At 38.2% G+C, this 17,919-nt stretch overlaps 2 protein-coding genes across 4 annotated transcripts; both read left to right on the top strand.

Moving 5' to 3' along the window:
* The first annotated feature begins 333 nt into the window (after positions 1-333).
* s100u (S100 calcium binding protein U) lies at positions 334-6,193 on the top strand. Its single transcript, XM_017481878.3, has 3 exons — positions 334-493; positions 4,456-4,582; positions 5,098-6,193. Exons 2-3 carry the CDS (start codon positions 4,463-4,465, stop codon positions 5,434-5,436), a joined length of 459 nt encoding a protein of 152 aa, XP_017337367.1. The 5' UTR covers positions 334-493; positions 4,456-4,462; the 3' UTR covers positions 5,437-6,193.
* A 287-nt stretch (positions 6,194-6,480) lies between these two features.
* s100s (S100 calcium binding protein S) lies at positions 6,481-12,104 on the top strand. 3 transcript variants are annotated; one of them, XM_017481875.3, is made up of 5 exons: positions 6,481-7,780; positions 8,524-8,577; positions 9,924-9,976; positions 10,322-10,475; positions 11,270-12,104. In XM_017481875.3, exons 1-5 carry the CDS (start codon positions 7,727-7,729, stop codon positions 11,468-11,470), a joined length of 516 nt encoding a protein of 171 aa, XP_017337364.1. In that variant the 5' UTR covers positions 6,481-7,726; the 3' UTR covers positions 11,471-12,104. The 3 variants fall into 3 exon arrangements, with proteins under 3 accessions (XP_017337364.1, XP_017337366.1, XP_017337365.1); XM_017481877.3 differs by having other exon boundaries at positions 9,921-9,976; XM_017481876.3 differs by lacking the exon at positions 9,924-9,976.
* Positions 12,105-17,919: the final 5,815 nt, after the last annotated feature.

The raw sequence follows: 17,919 nt of genomic DNA, 5'->3' as shown, positions 1-17,919 counted from the left end.
ACCATGAGCATTTTACTGTGCAACTGGGTAAAACTTTTCACACACACACACACACACACACACACACACACGTCTTATCTTCTGCAACACCAGATGAAATCCCTCCCTTCTCCACACAGTATATTGTATATCATAGCAGCTCTAAACTGAAATGCCACTAAACCAAAACCACAACAAAAGAAATGAAGTGGCTTGTGTTCATAATGTAAAAGGTTTTCCCTCTGAAACTTTGCCAGCATTCCCCTACTCTCGTCCTGTACATGTTTGCTTTCTCCAGGCTGTCTCTCCCGTGTACACGCCCTCTGACTTGTCAGAGAGGGAGGAAAAAAAAGTTGAGAGAGAAGGGAAAAAAACGAAATCGCGGAAGAGATTGTCTCTAGCGCTTCTAGTTTGACAAGTTTTTCCCCTAGTTGCTTAAGAAGATTCTGGAAGGAAAAAAAGCGGCGTAAAAACACGGTTAAGTCAGTCTCTCGAGTGCCGGTGTGTTTTGATGGTAAGTGCACTTCTGTGTTGCGCGCTTTTCTCTCTGCGCTGCTTTCTTTCCAGATTTGTGCGGGTTTTCCGACGCGCTGTTTGATGGCGGGTTTGAAGCGCCACGTTTTCGGTCCGCCCTTCCAGTGCGGGACTGGCCTGGGACTGCGGCTTCTGCACTACAGTCACGCGGTTATTATCTGCCTTAGAGAAAAATATCGCCGTTTAACTTCAGTTTCCTTTATTAAGGATTAACAACAAAAGTCCCGTGGCTGATTTGAAACTTTTAATCTACAGCAAGGTCTGCTGTGGTGTGGAGTTTAATATGGCGCACTGTGCACACTGAAGAGAAAAGAGTTTGCTCAGGAATTTCCTCGACATGTAACAGTTGACTTCTCTCACCGAGGATCAGGCAGACTGTAGTCTACAGATCAGCAATAATTAGATAATTTGACTATTAGACAACTACAAAAAGCAAAGAATAGAACGAAGATCAGTACCAGTTATTATTATTATTGTTATTATTATTATTATCATTATTATTATTATCATTATTCTTATTATTATTATTCCCTGCTGAAAATAGAACAATAAAAAGCATTACAGAAACTCTAATGGTTTTAAAGGTTATAATGGGAATTGTATTGGTTTTAATGGAAACTATAAGGGTCATTGTGGGTCTTTACTGGTAATGTGTTGGGTTCAGGTGGCATGTTTGTGTCTAGTGGAAACCAGTACAAACCATTCAATCCTAATGGCCCAAAACACACTACATTTGTTAATGGTTTGAATGGCATTTGTAGTGTTAGAATTTCTGTAATGCTTTCTATAGTTTTTTTTTCAGCAGGGTTATTATCTCATGTCTGTCCGTTCCCAGCAGAAGGTGATGTTATTGTGGCTCACACAGCACACATCCGCTTTTCAGATAACTGCTTTGTACTGAAATGTGTATCTGCTCTACACTACTACCCTAACAGCTGTGTCTCTGATAACATCCAGAAGAAAAACACATGGATTTTGAAAGAGCCTGGCAGATATACAGCACCCGAAGAGGTTTCCCTCAACACTCAGCTATTTTAAACAACAACAAAATATCTTACAAATACCAAATATTGTCAGATTATCCGTCTTGACATTTCTGATAAAATAACATGTATCTGATTTATATGATAACCAAAAAAAATTAAGGTTCCACTAAGAACCTTTTTAGGACACCCAGCCACCCACCCCACACACACACCACCACCACCCCGAGTAGCAGTAGCCTAAGGTTCCTACAGGCGTGTGTAAAGGTTCCACAGGTGAGACAACCCAAGAACCTTTAAAAGATCTTCCAGAAACCTTTTTAATGTTCACGGTGGGTTCTGTAGCCTACCCATAGCCTACACTCCAGTTTATACCCTGAATTGTTAAAACTCAGAAGTACTATAGCCTCTAATCTGGTTAGCATGTAAAGTTCAAAAATATCTGTTCGGTGTATGATTGTATATGCTATAAACGTTTCCGGTTGGAACGCAGAGTTATCGCATTAATAATTCCGCATGCAAAATTTTCAGGGCGCGCGACCTGGAGCAGTGAAGAGACAGCGCGCGTTCGCCGCCGCCGTTTATTTATGCACCGCTTCAGCTTGTTCCTGTGTGAATTTTTAATGGCGTGGCGGCTTTATCGTCGTCCTTCAGCTCGCGCAGCGTATCGCGTTCGCCTCGGAGGAAACGCAAATCTCCTTCAGTCCCCTTCGCGCAGTGGAGAGAAACGCTATATATTTAATGATGCACTTCAGAGGGTGTGTGTGTGTTCTCATGCGAACTATGATGCTGATGCATTGTAAACTCTGAGTCATAAGCTTAAAATGACTAAGGAAATTAGTGGCTAATTAGTAAACTGATTGGTCAGCAGTGTCTCAGGGGAAATCAGTAATAAACTGTTGACGGTAAAAAGCAGAACTTCGGAAGCACGAGGTTAATTTGCATATGATTGTCCGGGTGCATCTTTAATTATTAAACTGACGCCACGACTGAAATAAATAGGTGAGCAGAGGTCACAGGCGGTCATTCTGATCTGAGACACACAGAGCAAACGAACCGGACAGAACCACTGTAGCTGGAGATGTAACATGTCTTATGCCTTATCTTATCCCAGAAGCGCGCGCGCTGCGGCAGGTGGCTGTTTTTGCGCAGCCCGAGCAGCATTCCCACAGCTGAGCTCAGAAAAGTTTTCAGTCTCTTCAACTAGTGACTGCTTTTATGAGAACACATTAAATTATGCGACTTTATAAATCGTCTCATGTAATGATTAAAGGAGTATCAGGTTTGGTATAATTCCTAAATGGTAAACTGCATTCTACATCAGCTGTGCAGTGAGGTATGGTACGACTCCTGACGTCACTGGATAGCTAAGAGAAAGAACTATACACACTTCTAAGTATTGAAAGTATGTGAAATGCCTTTGACTGTAGCATTAGAATTTCAAATGGATGAACATCTTACAGCTTCAGAAATGAGTATCTTGGCTGGAGACCATCAGAAATGGTTAGGTCTCATAGCGTGATCTAGAGGATGGTTTCCGTTTCCTGTGCTGTACACCAGAGATTCACACGGTAGTGCTGTCAGTCCTCTGGCAACCTCTCTATGAAACCAAATACTTTAATAAGCTACTATTGTTGTGTCAGTTTGTTCCCCCTCTGCTAATTAGTCTAATAGATAGGTTTCCTGATTGGTCACTGTACATGTGCATATTGCATCAGACTGTTGGGTGCACACTTTTAAAAAAAAACTTTATTAAGTAATATTTTCTAATGAAGCTGACGCTTATCTTTATATTTTACATAGTCTAGCAATCGCAAAGATAACATTCAGTCTCATCTAACTTACTAGTCATGTTTGAGTGACTCTGACCAATGGAATTCCTGCTACTAACAAATGATTGATTGTTTTCTGTCATCCTTAACTGTCACGGTATCAGTTTCTGTTTCATTGTTCATATGGCTTTCTGGAATGCATCTTGCTTGTTGAAGAGACAATTTTAAGGACTGGATTGCATCATTCACTCACTCTCAGCTGCGAAGTGAAAGGGGATGGTGTTATGACATATGAGTAATGGTATATGACACAGATTGAAAGAGAAGAACAGCTAAATGAACAACTGACCAAGAAGGAGAGTGAATGCATGCGTAAACAGAGAACATGGTCAGTGCATTACAACTGATAAGCTATAGAATGAGCAAAAATGGTTTGGCTTCAGGTAATCCCTCAGGTAACACAAAGCCGCTGTGCAGTCAGGCCTTCAGGAGATCAGATGACCTATCAAAGTTCAGTAGAGTCATTGAGGCGACTCCCTCCTCTTTTCCCTTATCTGCAATCAATTGTCAGCCCTAAGACCTTCATACACTCCACTTTTCTAGTGAAACCAGCTGAAGTATCTAATGTTTATCTATGTTTACCAAACAGCCAAAGACCTTGGGGTTATACTGTATATGTCATATATCTTGTGTAAGAATGGCAGACTTTTTTTTTGCAAGGAAGTTTGGGGTCACTGTGAAGGCTCAGATACTGAACACATGCCTAAAGCATGTGATGGTTGAGGGTCCTTGCTCAGCATTACATCCTTGACAATATGACAGTTCATGTATTATAACTAATAACAGTTCAGTCACTAACAAAGTGCTTTAGCCACTGAGCAAGTACTTCTCCTTCAGGGCAGATCTAGGGTCAGTTTCTGACATTGTGTACTAACCCACACTAAATATTATCTCAGACATGCTGAGAGGAACTATTCTCAGTTTCTGGATTTGTGAAATTGCAGTACCCCAAATCTGTAAATTGCCAAACAGGTCTACTCAGTAAAATATACTATCTGGTTTAGGTAAACTGCATATAATATGCATCTTACATATGCCTATGACTTATGACCTTATATGAATAACATTAAAAAAATAATAATAATTCATACATTCCAATCTTCTCTTCATGCTTGTGCTAATGTAAGAGCAAACATGGAAGGAGCTATCAAGACAGTGGTAACAGTCTTCTTGAAGTCAGCAAAAGGCAAGGAGAACCTTGGAGGGAAGGACTTCCAAAGCCTAGTGAAGAACCAGCTGAAGAACATACTGACGGTTAGGAACTGTGACCTTCCTTTGTAAAATCAAGATCAATTATTCAGTCCCATCATTCACCATTTCATCAATTGTTAACAATATCTTCAGGATCTGACTTTTTCATATACCCATTGGGTAGCTCCATATCCGTGCTGGCTGAAGCCTATTTATAAAGCTGTTGATAGGCTAAATCATCGTACATTCATTTTCAGTAAGTGCTTTATCCTGGTTAAGGCCGTGATGGATCTGCAGCTTACAGTATCTCAGGAAATCATACAAAAGTAAATACATGTCTAAACATAGTTATTCAGTTTGGAAAACCTCATGAATCAAATTTAGCATCCCTTGAACCGCAATATAAGGCCCTTTTAAAAAATTTTCCATCATTATATTAAGAATGGTTTACAAGCATTTGTAAATTAGAAGTTGGAGATGGTGAATGAAGGAATGAAAGTGTTTTAAATGTTCTCGAAGACATGAATTAATTGTGAGCTTAACTTAAGAAGTTAAAAATGTGTGTCATTGTATTACAGGATACAGAGAGCTCTGAGGCCATCAAAAATATGCGTCAAGGCCTTGATGCCAACCAAGATGGAAAAGTCAGCTTCCAGGAGTACATGACGCTGATCGGATACTTGGCACAGTCAGTCAGTCAGCAGCGTTGCACCAAGGAGACCCAAGTGGCGAGTTCAGGCCCAGAAACGCAGGCAGAGGCCTCTGAAGCGTCGAAGGCTGAGCCTGAGGCTGAGAAAGAAGTAAAGCCGGTGGAAGAGGAAGAGCCAGCCAAAGAGCAGGATGAGGCAGTGGAAGTGGAATTGGTAGAGGAAGAAGAAAATGTAGAAGAGGTGATAGAAGTAGTGGATCGCACGTAGGCTCTTGAGACAGCTGATAAAAACATCTCAAGACCTTACATATCCTGGTTTTTATTTCAGTATATTTTTTACTATTTCCCAGCTAACCAAATTTGACCAACACTACAATTTGTACCACTAGATAAAGCATAAACCACTCAATATTATTTGGAAATCCTTTTGTCTTTTGTCTAAATCAGTGGTTTTTCCAAATCAGTCCTCAGACTGTCTCCAGCCCTCCAGATAATTTACATCTTGCTTTACACCAACTCACACAACATAGTGATAGAGCAAAAATGTGGAATGGGGGGTCGTGCATGAGGGCAGTTTAGAGAATCCCTGGTCTGAATAGACATAACTAACAAAATGTATATGTATTGTATTTTATCCATTTAAAGATTTGTATTTGTATTTGTATTTACATTAACACTACATTACAGCATGGATCTATAAATATGATACGCAGTACCTCTACCAAGATGTTTACAAATGCTGCTTTCATTGGCATGTTCAATTAAACGACCCTGGTGTTCTTCTAAGATAATGGTACGCCCACGTGTAACCCACTCACACCGGTTATCACCCCTGTTTATTTTTCTAGATATGTTCAAAATATTTTAGGCCTTGTACACTTTGAGTTGTTTAGCATATATGCTAACACAATTTCACTGTTTCTTAACAAGTGCATACTAATATTGAGCAATTTTTGTCATACCACTGCCAAATTAGAATGGTCACTCATTTGCATGACAATAAACAAACTTACTTTCTTTGAGCATTTTTTTTGTAGCTTGTGTGTTCTGATACTCTGCTTCTTTCTGGTCTGTCTAATCTCATTCTGCTCTCCACAGCTTAAACTATATTCCTCTTCATGCGGCACATGCTCATTATACAACATGCATTTTGGGTTCCTTGCTCATTCAGCTAGCTTTGCTTGCTATAAAAGTGGTACATGAGGTGCTTGGTGTCCTAACAATGTCCAAGACTTAACAATTAATTAACCTGTGGATTTGAATACACACCATGTGACCCTAAGGGAGCACACAATTACCCTAAAGTACTGGATCACTGCCGAAGGGAGGTCCTTATGATTTGATATAACATTCAAATGACAGTAAAGTAATTTAGAGCTCTCTATGGGTGTGTTTTATGTGTCATATACACACTGCTAACAATGTTGGCCGCAACAGTGCAAAGTGTTGACTCTTCTAATAACTCTTGTTTGTGTTGTAATTTGTAAATGTACTGTCTCAAATAAGTTATTTTACATTTTGTGACTGTTATTTGTTAAAATGAGCTCTAAACTGTGTTGTCAAACAGTAATATTTGGGATACTTTCCCAGGGGAAAAATAAATTGGAATAAAGGCGCAATTAGAATTAGGTCGCATTTGTTAGAAGCTTTCAGTCAACAGTGTGCAGTTGGGAATGAATGAGATTGGTACAGAATGCTAAACCACCTGCTATTTTAGTTCACTTTCTGCCATACATTTTTATGCCATGGCTGTGCTCCATGCATTCACATGAAGTATTGCAATCTGTCTTTTTTCACTAACCACAGTTCTGGCCATTCTTGATTGGGGCTTTAATTTAGTATACTAATGATAAAGAAGCATCTAAATGACCACTAAAATGTTCAGTTTATCATGTGTATGTATGTATGTATCTCTAAAAAAATATGACATTATTGGTCAATTATTATTACAATTATCCATGTTTTACTTAACCATGTATACTATATATATATTATTCACCTCTATCCTCAGTTACCTGACAATGTCTCATAGGCTTGAAACTGGAAATATTGCTTTATTTAGATTTATATATTGTTTCATTTAGGCTTTTCGTGTACTTTGGAGCAGTTTTTGTAATGTCTGAAAAAGTGCTATATGTAATAACTACCTTTTTCAGTAGCAGTGTAAAGGAAAAGAATAGCTGTCTGTTAAAAGAGTCATTCAATGTAATTCAGTGTGTTTTACAAAGACAGAAACAATCACTTAGTTGGAAGTTTACTCTTCATTAAATTTCGCAAACAATAAAAACATTGTATAAAGGGTAAACTCACAAATTGTATGCTTATTTAACAGGCACACACCGATCTTTAGATTACCACAAAACACACGTACAGTTATTTTCTCATTAGCTCTGTTCTAAGCAGTTTTACACATATAATCAAGACAATGTTAAGTCAAGCACATGTAAGAAGAGGTGGTGTATGCCTTGACTATGTAAACCTTTGGCTGTGTTACTGTTGTGTTTGCTTTTGGTGTGGCTGAAGCTGTGACGTTGGGCTCCATTACATTAGCATTATCAATGTGCCGTCACTCTGGAAAGCGATATGGGACACCACAGTGCCAGCCTCCTCAGGTTAGCACTACAGTTGCTAACATCTTTTATTATGCAGCACTTGATGTGGATATATGGCAGGTTGCTCAGTGTTTAGAGATCTTGTCTTGAATATATTGTAATATTGTTCTCCAGGTTCTAAGGCCCAGTTCCTCTCAACAGACCCTGAAGAGAGACTTTTATTAAATAAACATTTTATTAAATAACTTAAAATTCTTAAAAACAATAGCAGACATGCACATGCATGGCTGAACATGCTTACTGCCTGGCCCAGTCCTGTTTGGATTAAAAATATCAGCTGGATAGCTTGATCTTCTGAGTGATGCTTTCAGCTTGACAGATCCTGTACTTGAGAATATTAGACCATGAACCCTCCTATTATGTCTACTCAAAAAAAATCTAATTCATTTGTGTAAGATCTCTCTAGCTGAGAAATTCACAGCTTTGCCATGCAATTCCATGGTTAAACATCTACCTGTAAGCCCATCTACATTGGCCATGCTGTACAGTTTCAAAACTAAGACATGCTCTGATGATTTAAAAAGCAGTTAAGGACTCCAAAGCCATCTTTATGTGTTGAGTGTCATTGCATGATCAAGTAGGTGAACACAAGACAGTATGAAGGGCAGGAGGAGGGGACGATAGAGGAACGGAGAAACATAAGCTGACGGAGATGTGCAAGAGGAGGGAGGGAATAGGAGTGAAGGATATTTAAGACCTGGAGATGCTCTCTCCTCATCCGTTTCTTTGCTTCTTTCTATCAGTCTGCATCTCTGGCTCTTTGTCACAGACAAAGGAGGCTCTTCAGCAACACCCAGGTAAGATGGACAGCTAAAGGCTTCTTCCTTTTCCAGCTCTTAGCTGATAACTTCTCGTTTACATCAGTCTTGCTACCAATGGGGATATTAACAGCATTAATGATAGTTTTGCAAATGTTAATTACACAAAGTTATATACCATAGTCTAAGTGATAAGGGTTTTGTTTGAGATGTTTAACATTTTGGATTCAGCTAAATTCATATCTTTCTTTAGACTTTGTTTATATTTATATTATTCTCTTAGACATTCTTTGACTTTTTCACCTCATATCAATTTGATTTGGCCTTGTTCTATAAAGTATAGGGTTGCCAAACAGAAAGAATAACTTTTAAAGTTTGTTGTCACTAGGTCACTGTATACTGTTTCCATCCATGTCATGGTTGCTGTGGCTTCTCATTGTGATACTTCATCCTACAGATTTCAGCCTTGCTAATCAAAATGTCATCAAAATACCTGTCTTCTAAAAAGTGCCATATTTCACATTCTTGCTTGGATTCCCTGTTTGGGTGATGCACCATAGTGTTGCTTCTGCTGCCATATTACTCTTCCAATCTGTAATTGTGCCATATATCTCTCTGCAAAATAATTCCATAGTCTTGGTAACTTCATGACATGCTCTAGGATAGCACCTAAACCAGTATTACATTAGCCAGTTCTTGAGTTCATGCTGCCTGTAGGTATTAGTTCCACAGCACCATCTGAGCTTCCTAATTAGAGTCTATAATGAATTAATAAGTGGAATTAGATGGTTCTGGAGGCACAAAGTCCTAAGTAAATTTTTGTTATGCTTCATATTAGTGAAATTGCTTTACATACTTGGATGCAGACAGCAAACATATATTGTAAGTCCACACTTTTAACTTAACCCCAGCTAAACTTTCACAATAGATCATTGTTTATGATTAGGAGTTTTTAATCAGGACTCTGAATTAAATATTAACACAAAAGGAAGCTTGACCTTTTCACTGAATAAAACCATTATCATTACAACCACTCTAGCAGAACTTTCATTAATTGGGTTTCCTTTCATTTTAATGTGTGTTAGTCTTTATTGAGTGCTTCAGGTTATTTGGCCAGATTACATAAATAACTTATCTTCAATGTGTCCACATACTGAGAGTTTTGTTTTGGATTTCCTTTAGTGTAGTGTAAGGTAGGAAAAGTCAAAAAGACATTCACACAAGTCAGAATATTCGGCTGTTTCTGCAGTTTGTCTACAGTGCAACACACTCTAATCTTATTCTCTCACCTCAAACTGCTTGTAATTTCCAGGTGTTTCTTGTAAATTCCTTTTTCTTGTTTCTTTACTTTTTAATGAATGTTTGTGTCTGTATAATCCCAGTAGCTTGGCAAGCCTGGAGACAGAAGAACCAAGATGCCACGCTCAAATTGTGATGTGTAAGAATGTTTCGCCCCCTACACAATTCCCCCACTCTCTCTCTCTCTCTCTCTCTCTCTCTCTCTCTCTCTCTCTCTCTCAGTTTAGATGAGAAAATTTATAATCCTATGAAGAATTATGGATGTGATGCTTGGTTCATTGTAGGTGATCTATGATTGTGGTTTGTACATTAATTTTACTAATTGGATATTGTGTTTCTGACCCACTATCCACTTCTTGTGCTTGTGCCATTTCTATCGAGCTAAAGCTCCGCCCATGCCAGTCATGTAACCTCACATGCGGCTGGGACAAGCGTGGGCTGTACTACTATGTGTTTAACCTTTGAACTTTCGAATGCCTTGCAGCATGTCTAAAGAACCAAGCACTAACCTGGAGAGCGCCATGCAGATGCTCATCAAGACGTTCCATAAGTACTCTGGGAAAGAAGGCGACAAATTCACGCTTAGCAGAGGGGAGTTAAGAGAACTACTGACAGAGGAATTGGGAAACTATCTAGGGGTGAGAAGTCAAGCACACATCACATGTCACACACATAGCACACACAAGAGGTCCAAACATGTTTAGAAAAAAAGTTTATATTTGAAGTAATATCATGTTGAAACCAAATAACAAAACAATATGTGAAAGGAGTTTTGGAAAACAAATCTGACCTATTGTCAGAAATGAACAATTACCACATTTAAGACTAATTTACTCAAACAGTATCAGACAATCTACAGTCGTACTCTGTGGCATGTTACAACGTGCCAAAATACTCATTGCATTTAAGGATACATACTTAGAATTCTTTCTTTAATGCTTTGTGTAACTAGCTCCCACATTCACACTCATCCAGGTGTTCAACATATTTAAAATGATTTTGCATCCACTCATACAGCAGTATGATGGTATACTGTGATAAGTGCGGTCATACTGTAAAACCTATGACATGGATAATGTCACAAACATCCCTTTAAAATACTTAAAATATGCCTAAAACCATACTAAGAGGAACTGAACAAATCGAGTGATCAAGTTCTAATCAAACTATTTAATACTTAAATATCACCCTCTTCAAAACCACCAGCTACATAATATTATGTTCCCTACACTCATTATACTGGGTAATTTGGTTATGGTATGTCTGTGTTATGGTTTGGTTCATACCATTCCACTTCTGCCCTGTTTTCATCTGTTGAAGCACACACTACATTCATTCCCGTATACAAAGTTCTTTATTCTCCACATTCACACCCAACAGCACTGAACAGAATTATCTCTAACTCTGCTTTTTCCCATTCATCCTTCAAAAGAATGCACAAGACAAGGATGCCGTGGAGCGAGTGATGAGTGACCTGGACGCCAATAATGATGGTGAGGTGGACTTCACTGAGTTCATCATCCTGATGGGCGCACTCACAGTGGCCTGCAATGACTTCTTCCTTGACAGTCCACCACCCAAGAACAAGCCTGAGTCAAAGTCAGATGCGAAGGATGGAGAGAATAAAGAGTAATGAGGGGATGAGAATGGGAGCATGAGAGAGAAATGTATCAGGTTGTTTCTGTAGCCAGGAGTGACGGTCTGAGAAGAAACCCGTCTGTTTTGAGCTATTAATTACTTGAAATTTCCAATTATTATGCTTGTCATTACTCATTACTTTGCCCTAAGCACATGAACACTTTCAATAATTTCAGGAGAATATTTGCCCAACACTAATCTAATTCCCCAGGTATGCAGAAAAGCAACAATCAGCTGTAGATGCTTTTGTTTAAATTAAATCCTCCTCACGGTACTAAGATACGTTTCTTCCATTTTGGCATACATTTTGTGATTTTAGGAATTGTCCAAAAGTTCTCCTTTAATTTGAAGAGAAAATACATTTAAAAACACATCTATTACCCTGACAATTTATCACTGAAACTTTCCTGAAATTATCACAAGGAAAGCTATCGGAAATGGTTAGGGTTTGGGTGGAGGGAGGGGTTAATTGTAACCTCATTTGTAACACACATATTATTAGCAATGTCACCGGTGTTGAATACTTCAAAGTGTTTGGCTTCTTTTCAAGGCATCTATTTTGTAGCCTGTTTTGTTAAGTGTTGATATGTATCTGTATCACTACAATAAATATGTCTAATGGATTGTCACTAAGATGAATTTACTGCTCATTTAGATGAAACAAATTAGTCAGGTGATTATCATGAAACCCTATATTGTATTCACCTCATAGGGATTTTTTGTTGTCAAGCTATCTTTAAAAAATATAAATAAAAAAACTCTCGAATAAACATTTATGTTAACTTTTAGATAATCTTTGAACATAGTTTAAGTAGTATAGCCACAGGCATTGCCAGACATTTTTTCCTACATTTTTGTGCTCTCATATTGCTTTCCAGAAAAAAATGTAATAAAATAAGATAGCCTATTTAAGATAATGTTAATATTATATAAATACCCCCACACAATTTGTAACTTCATCTAGAAGTTTATAATTATAAAATGAATATTACTATTTGAATGAAAGTGTTATTATCCAAGATGCGAATTCCCCTGATTATCAGTGTAACAATCAGCTACAAACCTGACATTATGTCAGCACACGAAAAGCACACGTGACCCATATCTCCAGACTTCTACTCAGCCAGACCTGTGCCTAATTACACACGTTAGGTGATATTACTAAGTCAGACTGCACTGACATCCATCAACTTAACCAGCACAAGTCAATGAAAAACACCTCATTATAAAGTTTATGAAAGTTTTATAAACATGGGAGCTTCAGAGAGGATCTGAATATTGTTATACAGAGTTCTGAATGCTAAATTATGCACAAAATTAAATCCTTTGACACATATTGAGGCAGAACAATTATATATAGAAATTTGGAATACAATGTAGGTTTTTGGAATTCATGAAAAAAAATTCTGTAAACCAGGAAACCTGAGTATGGATTAAATGAGTGAGTTGTCTCAAGCACATGTCTTTCTTTTCTTATACAACCTTTGTGGTTGAAGATATAACACTGTACATACTTTGTCAATGAGAAGATGAGAAGGTACACTTCCAGTGTGTATATATGTGTGTGTATGCATGTGAGGAATTTCAGGCAGCTTGCTATGACACATCCTGGACATTACACACATCCTGCCTAGCCTGTTAGACCTGTCCTTTCCACCCACACTTCAATGGTGTTCAATATCAGAAAGGGAAATGATGAGAAATTAAAAGGAGTGTGATACTCTCGTGGCTGCCCAATGAGTCCAAAGTCTTTGACTGTCTGGTATGGGTGTGTAAAGGTGGAAGCATGTGTTATCGTTTAAATCTGAGTGTCCATTCTTAATCAATCACATCTGAGTGCTTAGTCATATTTACTCAACATTAGTCACTCTCTATAGCTTTGCTTGATCTTTAGGCAAATTCCTGAAACCTGATGCAACGTCCTCTAATTGGCCTCTCTTCTTCTTTAGCAATGAATGTCTATGTACATATCTGTATCTGTGTAAATACAAACTACAGTGAAGATCGTTCGTCCATTTCTGAAACCTATAGTCGTTTTTAGTTTCCTGTATTTATAAATTTCTAAACACTCTGCCAATTTACTGTGTTAGCCTAGTAACATTAATAATATATACTACATAACATGAATACTATATACTATATTATACAGCTAAGTAAGTGTAAGTAAGTAATGGGTGCCACTTATGTTCCAGGAACATTATATGTATAAATATGTATGAAAAATAACTGAAAAATTCATTTTATTATTAGGCAAAGTGTCTCCTGCACATTAATCCAACTATAAATTTAAAATATATAATTTAAAACATTAATAAAAATTACCTAGAACACTGAAAAAATAGCATTTGTATGTCCCCACAAGTCAACACAAGTTGTATCATCTGGATCTTCTGAAGGCCATGGGAAGACCAAAAGTAAGTTCTCTCATTTTCTTTTCTGTATATATGATGATATTGTAACTATGACTGAGAAGGTCAATCTCAGCATACAGTCCTGTTACCTACATTATTTCTTAGATGTTATTTGTTTATTTTAAAAGTACTCATTTATGGCAAATCACTAGTATGTGCTCAGTGTCCTCCTGCTATTTTCATGTGCACCATGTGGCTATATTTCCATGTATTTGCTAATTCTATGCTAAAAACTCAGTCCTGTTACTTTCAGTCCTGTCACTTATATAAAGAGAAGGCTTATTAGAAAAGGTCCAGCAAGTTCATAAATTTAATGCAGTCATTTTTGCAGCTGAACTATTTAGTGTTTTGTAGACAAGCAAGACGTGCCCTGCGATGGACTGGCACCCTGTCCAGGGTGTACCCCACCTTGTGCCCGATGCTTCCTGGGATAGGCTCCAGGTTCCCCGTGACCCTCAAAAGGAGTAAGCGGTTGAAGATGGATGGATGGATGGATAGCAAGAATATCTTTTGATCTTAGGTACTGGTAGTCAGTGCAGAGATCTGAGGATTTGGCATAATATCTTCAACTTTTTGTCTTTGTCTTTCTTACGTTTTGTAGTAGAAGATTAGAGAGAACCTATACTATGCAGGAGCCAGAAATACCCACCCATGTCATGCTGCCGGGGAAGGAGTGAGGCACACCAATTGGCCAGCTCTAGGAAGAGTCCTGCTGGTTCCAAACTTCTTCCATTTATGGATGATGGAGGCCACTGTGCTCATTGGGACCTTCAATGCTGCAGAAATGTTTCTGTACCCTTCCCCAGATCTGTGCCTCGATACAATCCTGTCTCGGAGGTCTACAGACAATTCCTTGGACTTCTTGGCTTGGTTTGTGCTCTGACATGCATTGTTAACTGTGGGACCTTATATAGACAGGTGTGTGCCTTTCCAAATCATGTCCAATCAACTGAATTTACCACACGTGGACTCCAATCAAGTTGTAGGAACATCTCAAGGATTATCAGTGGAAACAGGATGTACCTGAGATCAATTTTGAGTGTCATGGCAAAGGCTGTGAACACTTACATACATGTAATTTTTTTGTTTTTTATTTTTAATAAATTTGCAAAGATTTCAAACAAACTTCTTTCACGTTGTCATTATGGGGTATTCTTTGTAGAATTTTGAGGAAAAATAATGAATTTAATCCATTTTGGAATAAGGGTGTAACATATCAAATTGTGGAAAAAGTGAAGCGCTGTGAATACTTTCCGGATGCACTGTACATAGTGATTTTTTTTAGTCACAAATATAAATTATTTGTAACCAATGTAATCAACCATTTCTTTAAAATAAACTTTCTCAAGGGGAAAACAAAGGAATTATTTGAGAAGCTTTTAAATATGCTTTTTAAATGACAAACGAGTTTTGGTAACAGGACTGAGAAAATGCAACCATCTTCTGCTTAGGAACCTAGTAAAAAAATTAAATAAAGTTACCTGGGATGGACCAATACACATTTTGAATAGTTAAATATGTGTGCTATTAGATTCAGTGTTGAAAAGAGTTTGTAACAATGAAGTTTAATTTGGAAGAATTACAACAAGCAAATGGCACCCATTTGTTGGAATGACCCTAATATAAAAAATGCTAACAGCAGCATAATGTCTGTGTTGTGTTGATGGTATGTGTACTGTATTGGTTTGTGATGTGTGTTCTTGTGCCCTTCCCATATGCTGTGGTGAGATCTTGAATGTCTTGGCTCAGGCTAGGCCTGTCGTCGTGGCTTTGACGTGGTGGTGTCGTCTGACTCCACTGGTAATTGTAGTGTGCCCTGTAACTCTTATCACTGAGTGGCCACAATGTCTTCAACAGGCCTGACACACACTCTAGCTCATGTCACACACCACACACTCCACTTTTCCACTACCAGCTCTGTCTGTGTCTTCCTCATGACAGTACTTTGCCTCAGAATGACTTGCACACTCACGTTTCAGCAACACAATCACTATAATTTCAGGTTGTATAATACATAATCATGCATGTATTCACATAAACACCCTTGAAAGCATGTGCTGTCTCTTCTAATCCCATCACAGGACATCACACAACACACTCACACACTACAGACAATTTGGAAACTCCTACAATCTACAACACATGTCTTTGGACTGGGGGAGTATCTGGAGGACATGCAAACTCCGTCCACACAGCGTAAATAAAACACAGTGGTAATAAAATCCCCAAACCTGGAAATGCGTACGAGGCAAAGGTTTTTACAACTGAACTGCTGGATATTTTTGGTTGATGGACTGTGTTTAGAAATCTCAGCAGCACTGCTGCACTTATACTACTGCAATGCCAACTATTATGTAGCTTCCATGTCAGTACCAGTGCTGTGTTTAGAATCATCTACCACGCAAATAATGGTCAGTGCTGGTCCTTTGGTGGTCCCTTTCCACTGATCACAAATGAAGAGAAGTGATGACAGATGAGAAGATTGTGGTTTGTCACATACAGGTTAATATCACTAGTAGCTTCGGTTGACTAGGCTGTGGTTTGAGGTTGTATCAAGTTTACAGTTAGTGCTCATGTACTTCTTTTGTAGTTTATTAGTTCATTGACTTATTCCAGTTGTTGTGCTCTATTGTTTCTTTTCGTTTTGTTTCTCTCTTGCACATAAATTAGGCCATGGTAAGTGAATAAGAGACCACTCATATTACTGAGCTATCACAGTGATGGTGTGTGAAAGGTAAAAAGAGAGGGGGCTGAGCACATGGAACAATGGTGTCACTTCCTCCTTAAATGTGTCTAATACCAGTGAAATGATACCGTGGTGGTGCTTTGCTGTTTTTAACCGGCCTGCTTGTTCTCTAGCTATCACATATTGCTGCATATCCAACCTTAGCTTTGACCTTGGCATCTGTATGCTTGGTGTACATCCGATCTGCAAACAGTCATTAATCTCATCATCTCCTTCATCCATTCGCTAACCTTTAACTGTGACCTTAACCTGACCTTTACAGCATCATTGGGTTAACATTTAATCTGACTCCAAGTCAATACCACAAGCTATTCAATACCAGGTCTTACATTAACCCTACCGAGGGTTTAAGTGTGCAGAAATGGTTAATTATGACTAACAGAAACAGACACCAGAGTAACATCATCAAGATAATTTATAACTAATGATTTGGGGTGATTGATGACTCATAGCCTGATTGACAGATTTGACAGTGTTCTGTTAGACTTGGAATAGGTCCTCTGGATGTCTTAAATAAATGTGTTTTGGAATATACAAATCTCCAAGATGGGGAACAATGTCGCTGCAATGTGGTAGTGTAGGTTAATGTAAGTGTGCAATAGCATTCTTTGGCATCTGTGCTCACAGTAGTCAAACTTCAGAGGTCTTAAATGTGATATAAAGTCTAACAAAGTTTGTTAGATGTTTGTGGTGCACTCAAAATGGTTTTGGATCATTTGCTCTGCATCATATCACCAGTTGCCAGAAATGTGAGTAGTTCTAATAGTCTGTTATGACCATTTGGATCGTAGATCATTTGGAAATGGGTACAGGTGAGGGACTGGTGAGGGAAAGGTGAGGGACCACTCCTTCCATCCCCACTTATAAACTATTATTTTCTGATTTAATAGTTAATTCAGAAGGAGGCCAGAATTAATGGTGCAGAAAGCATTTTTTTTTAAATTGTAAGCTATAATTTCTAGCATTTTTTCAGATCCGCATTATGGGTTTCCAGATTTCTTTTTCCTCAATTTGTCATATATGCATTACCAACTGTATTTATTTGGTGTTGTGGCAAAATGTTACTTAATTTTTTTATTTATTTTATCCATTTTGGATCCATTTACATTTTGTTTTTCATTTCATGCACAAAGACAGAAGGCTGATGAACACAGACTATTTAAAGGGCCTAATAAAGTCTGTCTGGAGTATATTTGGAACAAATTGGGGATTTTGATGTTGACTTTTCACTCTCACACTGTGTTTTGTCAGACCATATTGATAAGAACTGGCAGCAGTACAACATCC

This window comes from Ictalurus punctatus, chromosome 12 (genome assembly GCF_001660625.3).
Source record: "Ictalurus punctatus breed USDA103 chromosome 12, Coco_2.0, whole genome shotgun sequence".
NCBI classification, from domain to species: Eukaryota; Metazoa; Chordata; class Actinopteri; order Siluriformes; family Ictaluridae; genus Ictalurus; species Ictalurus punctatus.
This window is presented reverse-complemented; position numbering and strand designations above follow the sequence as displayed.

Coding starts and splice junctions, on each gene's coding strand:
- s100s (XM_017481875.3), top strand. CDS start 7,727: ATGTGCCGTCACTCTGGAAAGCGATATGGGACACCACAGTGCCAGCCT. Junction 7,781..8,523: donor CACAGTGCCAGCCTCCTCAG/GTTAGCACTACA, acceptor TCTTTCTATCAG/TCTGCATCTCTGGCTCTTTG. Junction 9,977..10,321: donor CCACGCTCAAATTGTGATGT/GTAAGAATGTTT, acceptor AATGCCTTGCAG/CATGTCTAAAGAACCAAGCA.
- s100u (XM_017481878.3), top strand. CDS start 4,463: ATGGAAGGAGCTATCAAGACAGTGGTAACAGTCTTCTTGAAGTCAGCA. Junction 4,583..5,097: donor AGCTGAAGAACATACTGACG/GTTAGGAACTGT, acceptor ATTGTATTACAG/GATACAGAGAGCTCTGAGGC.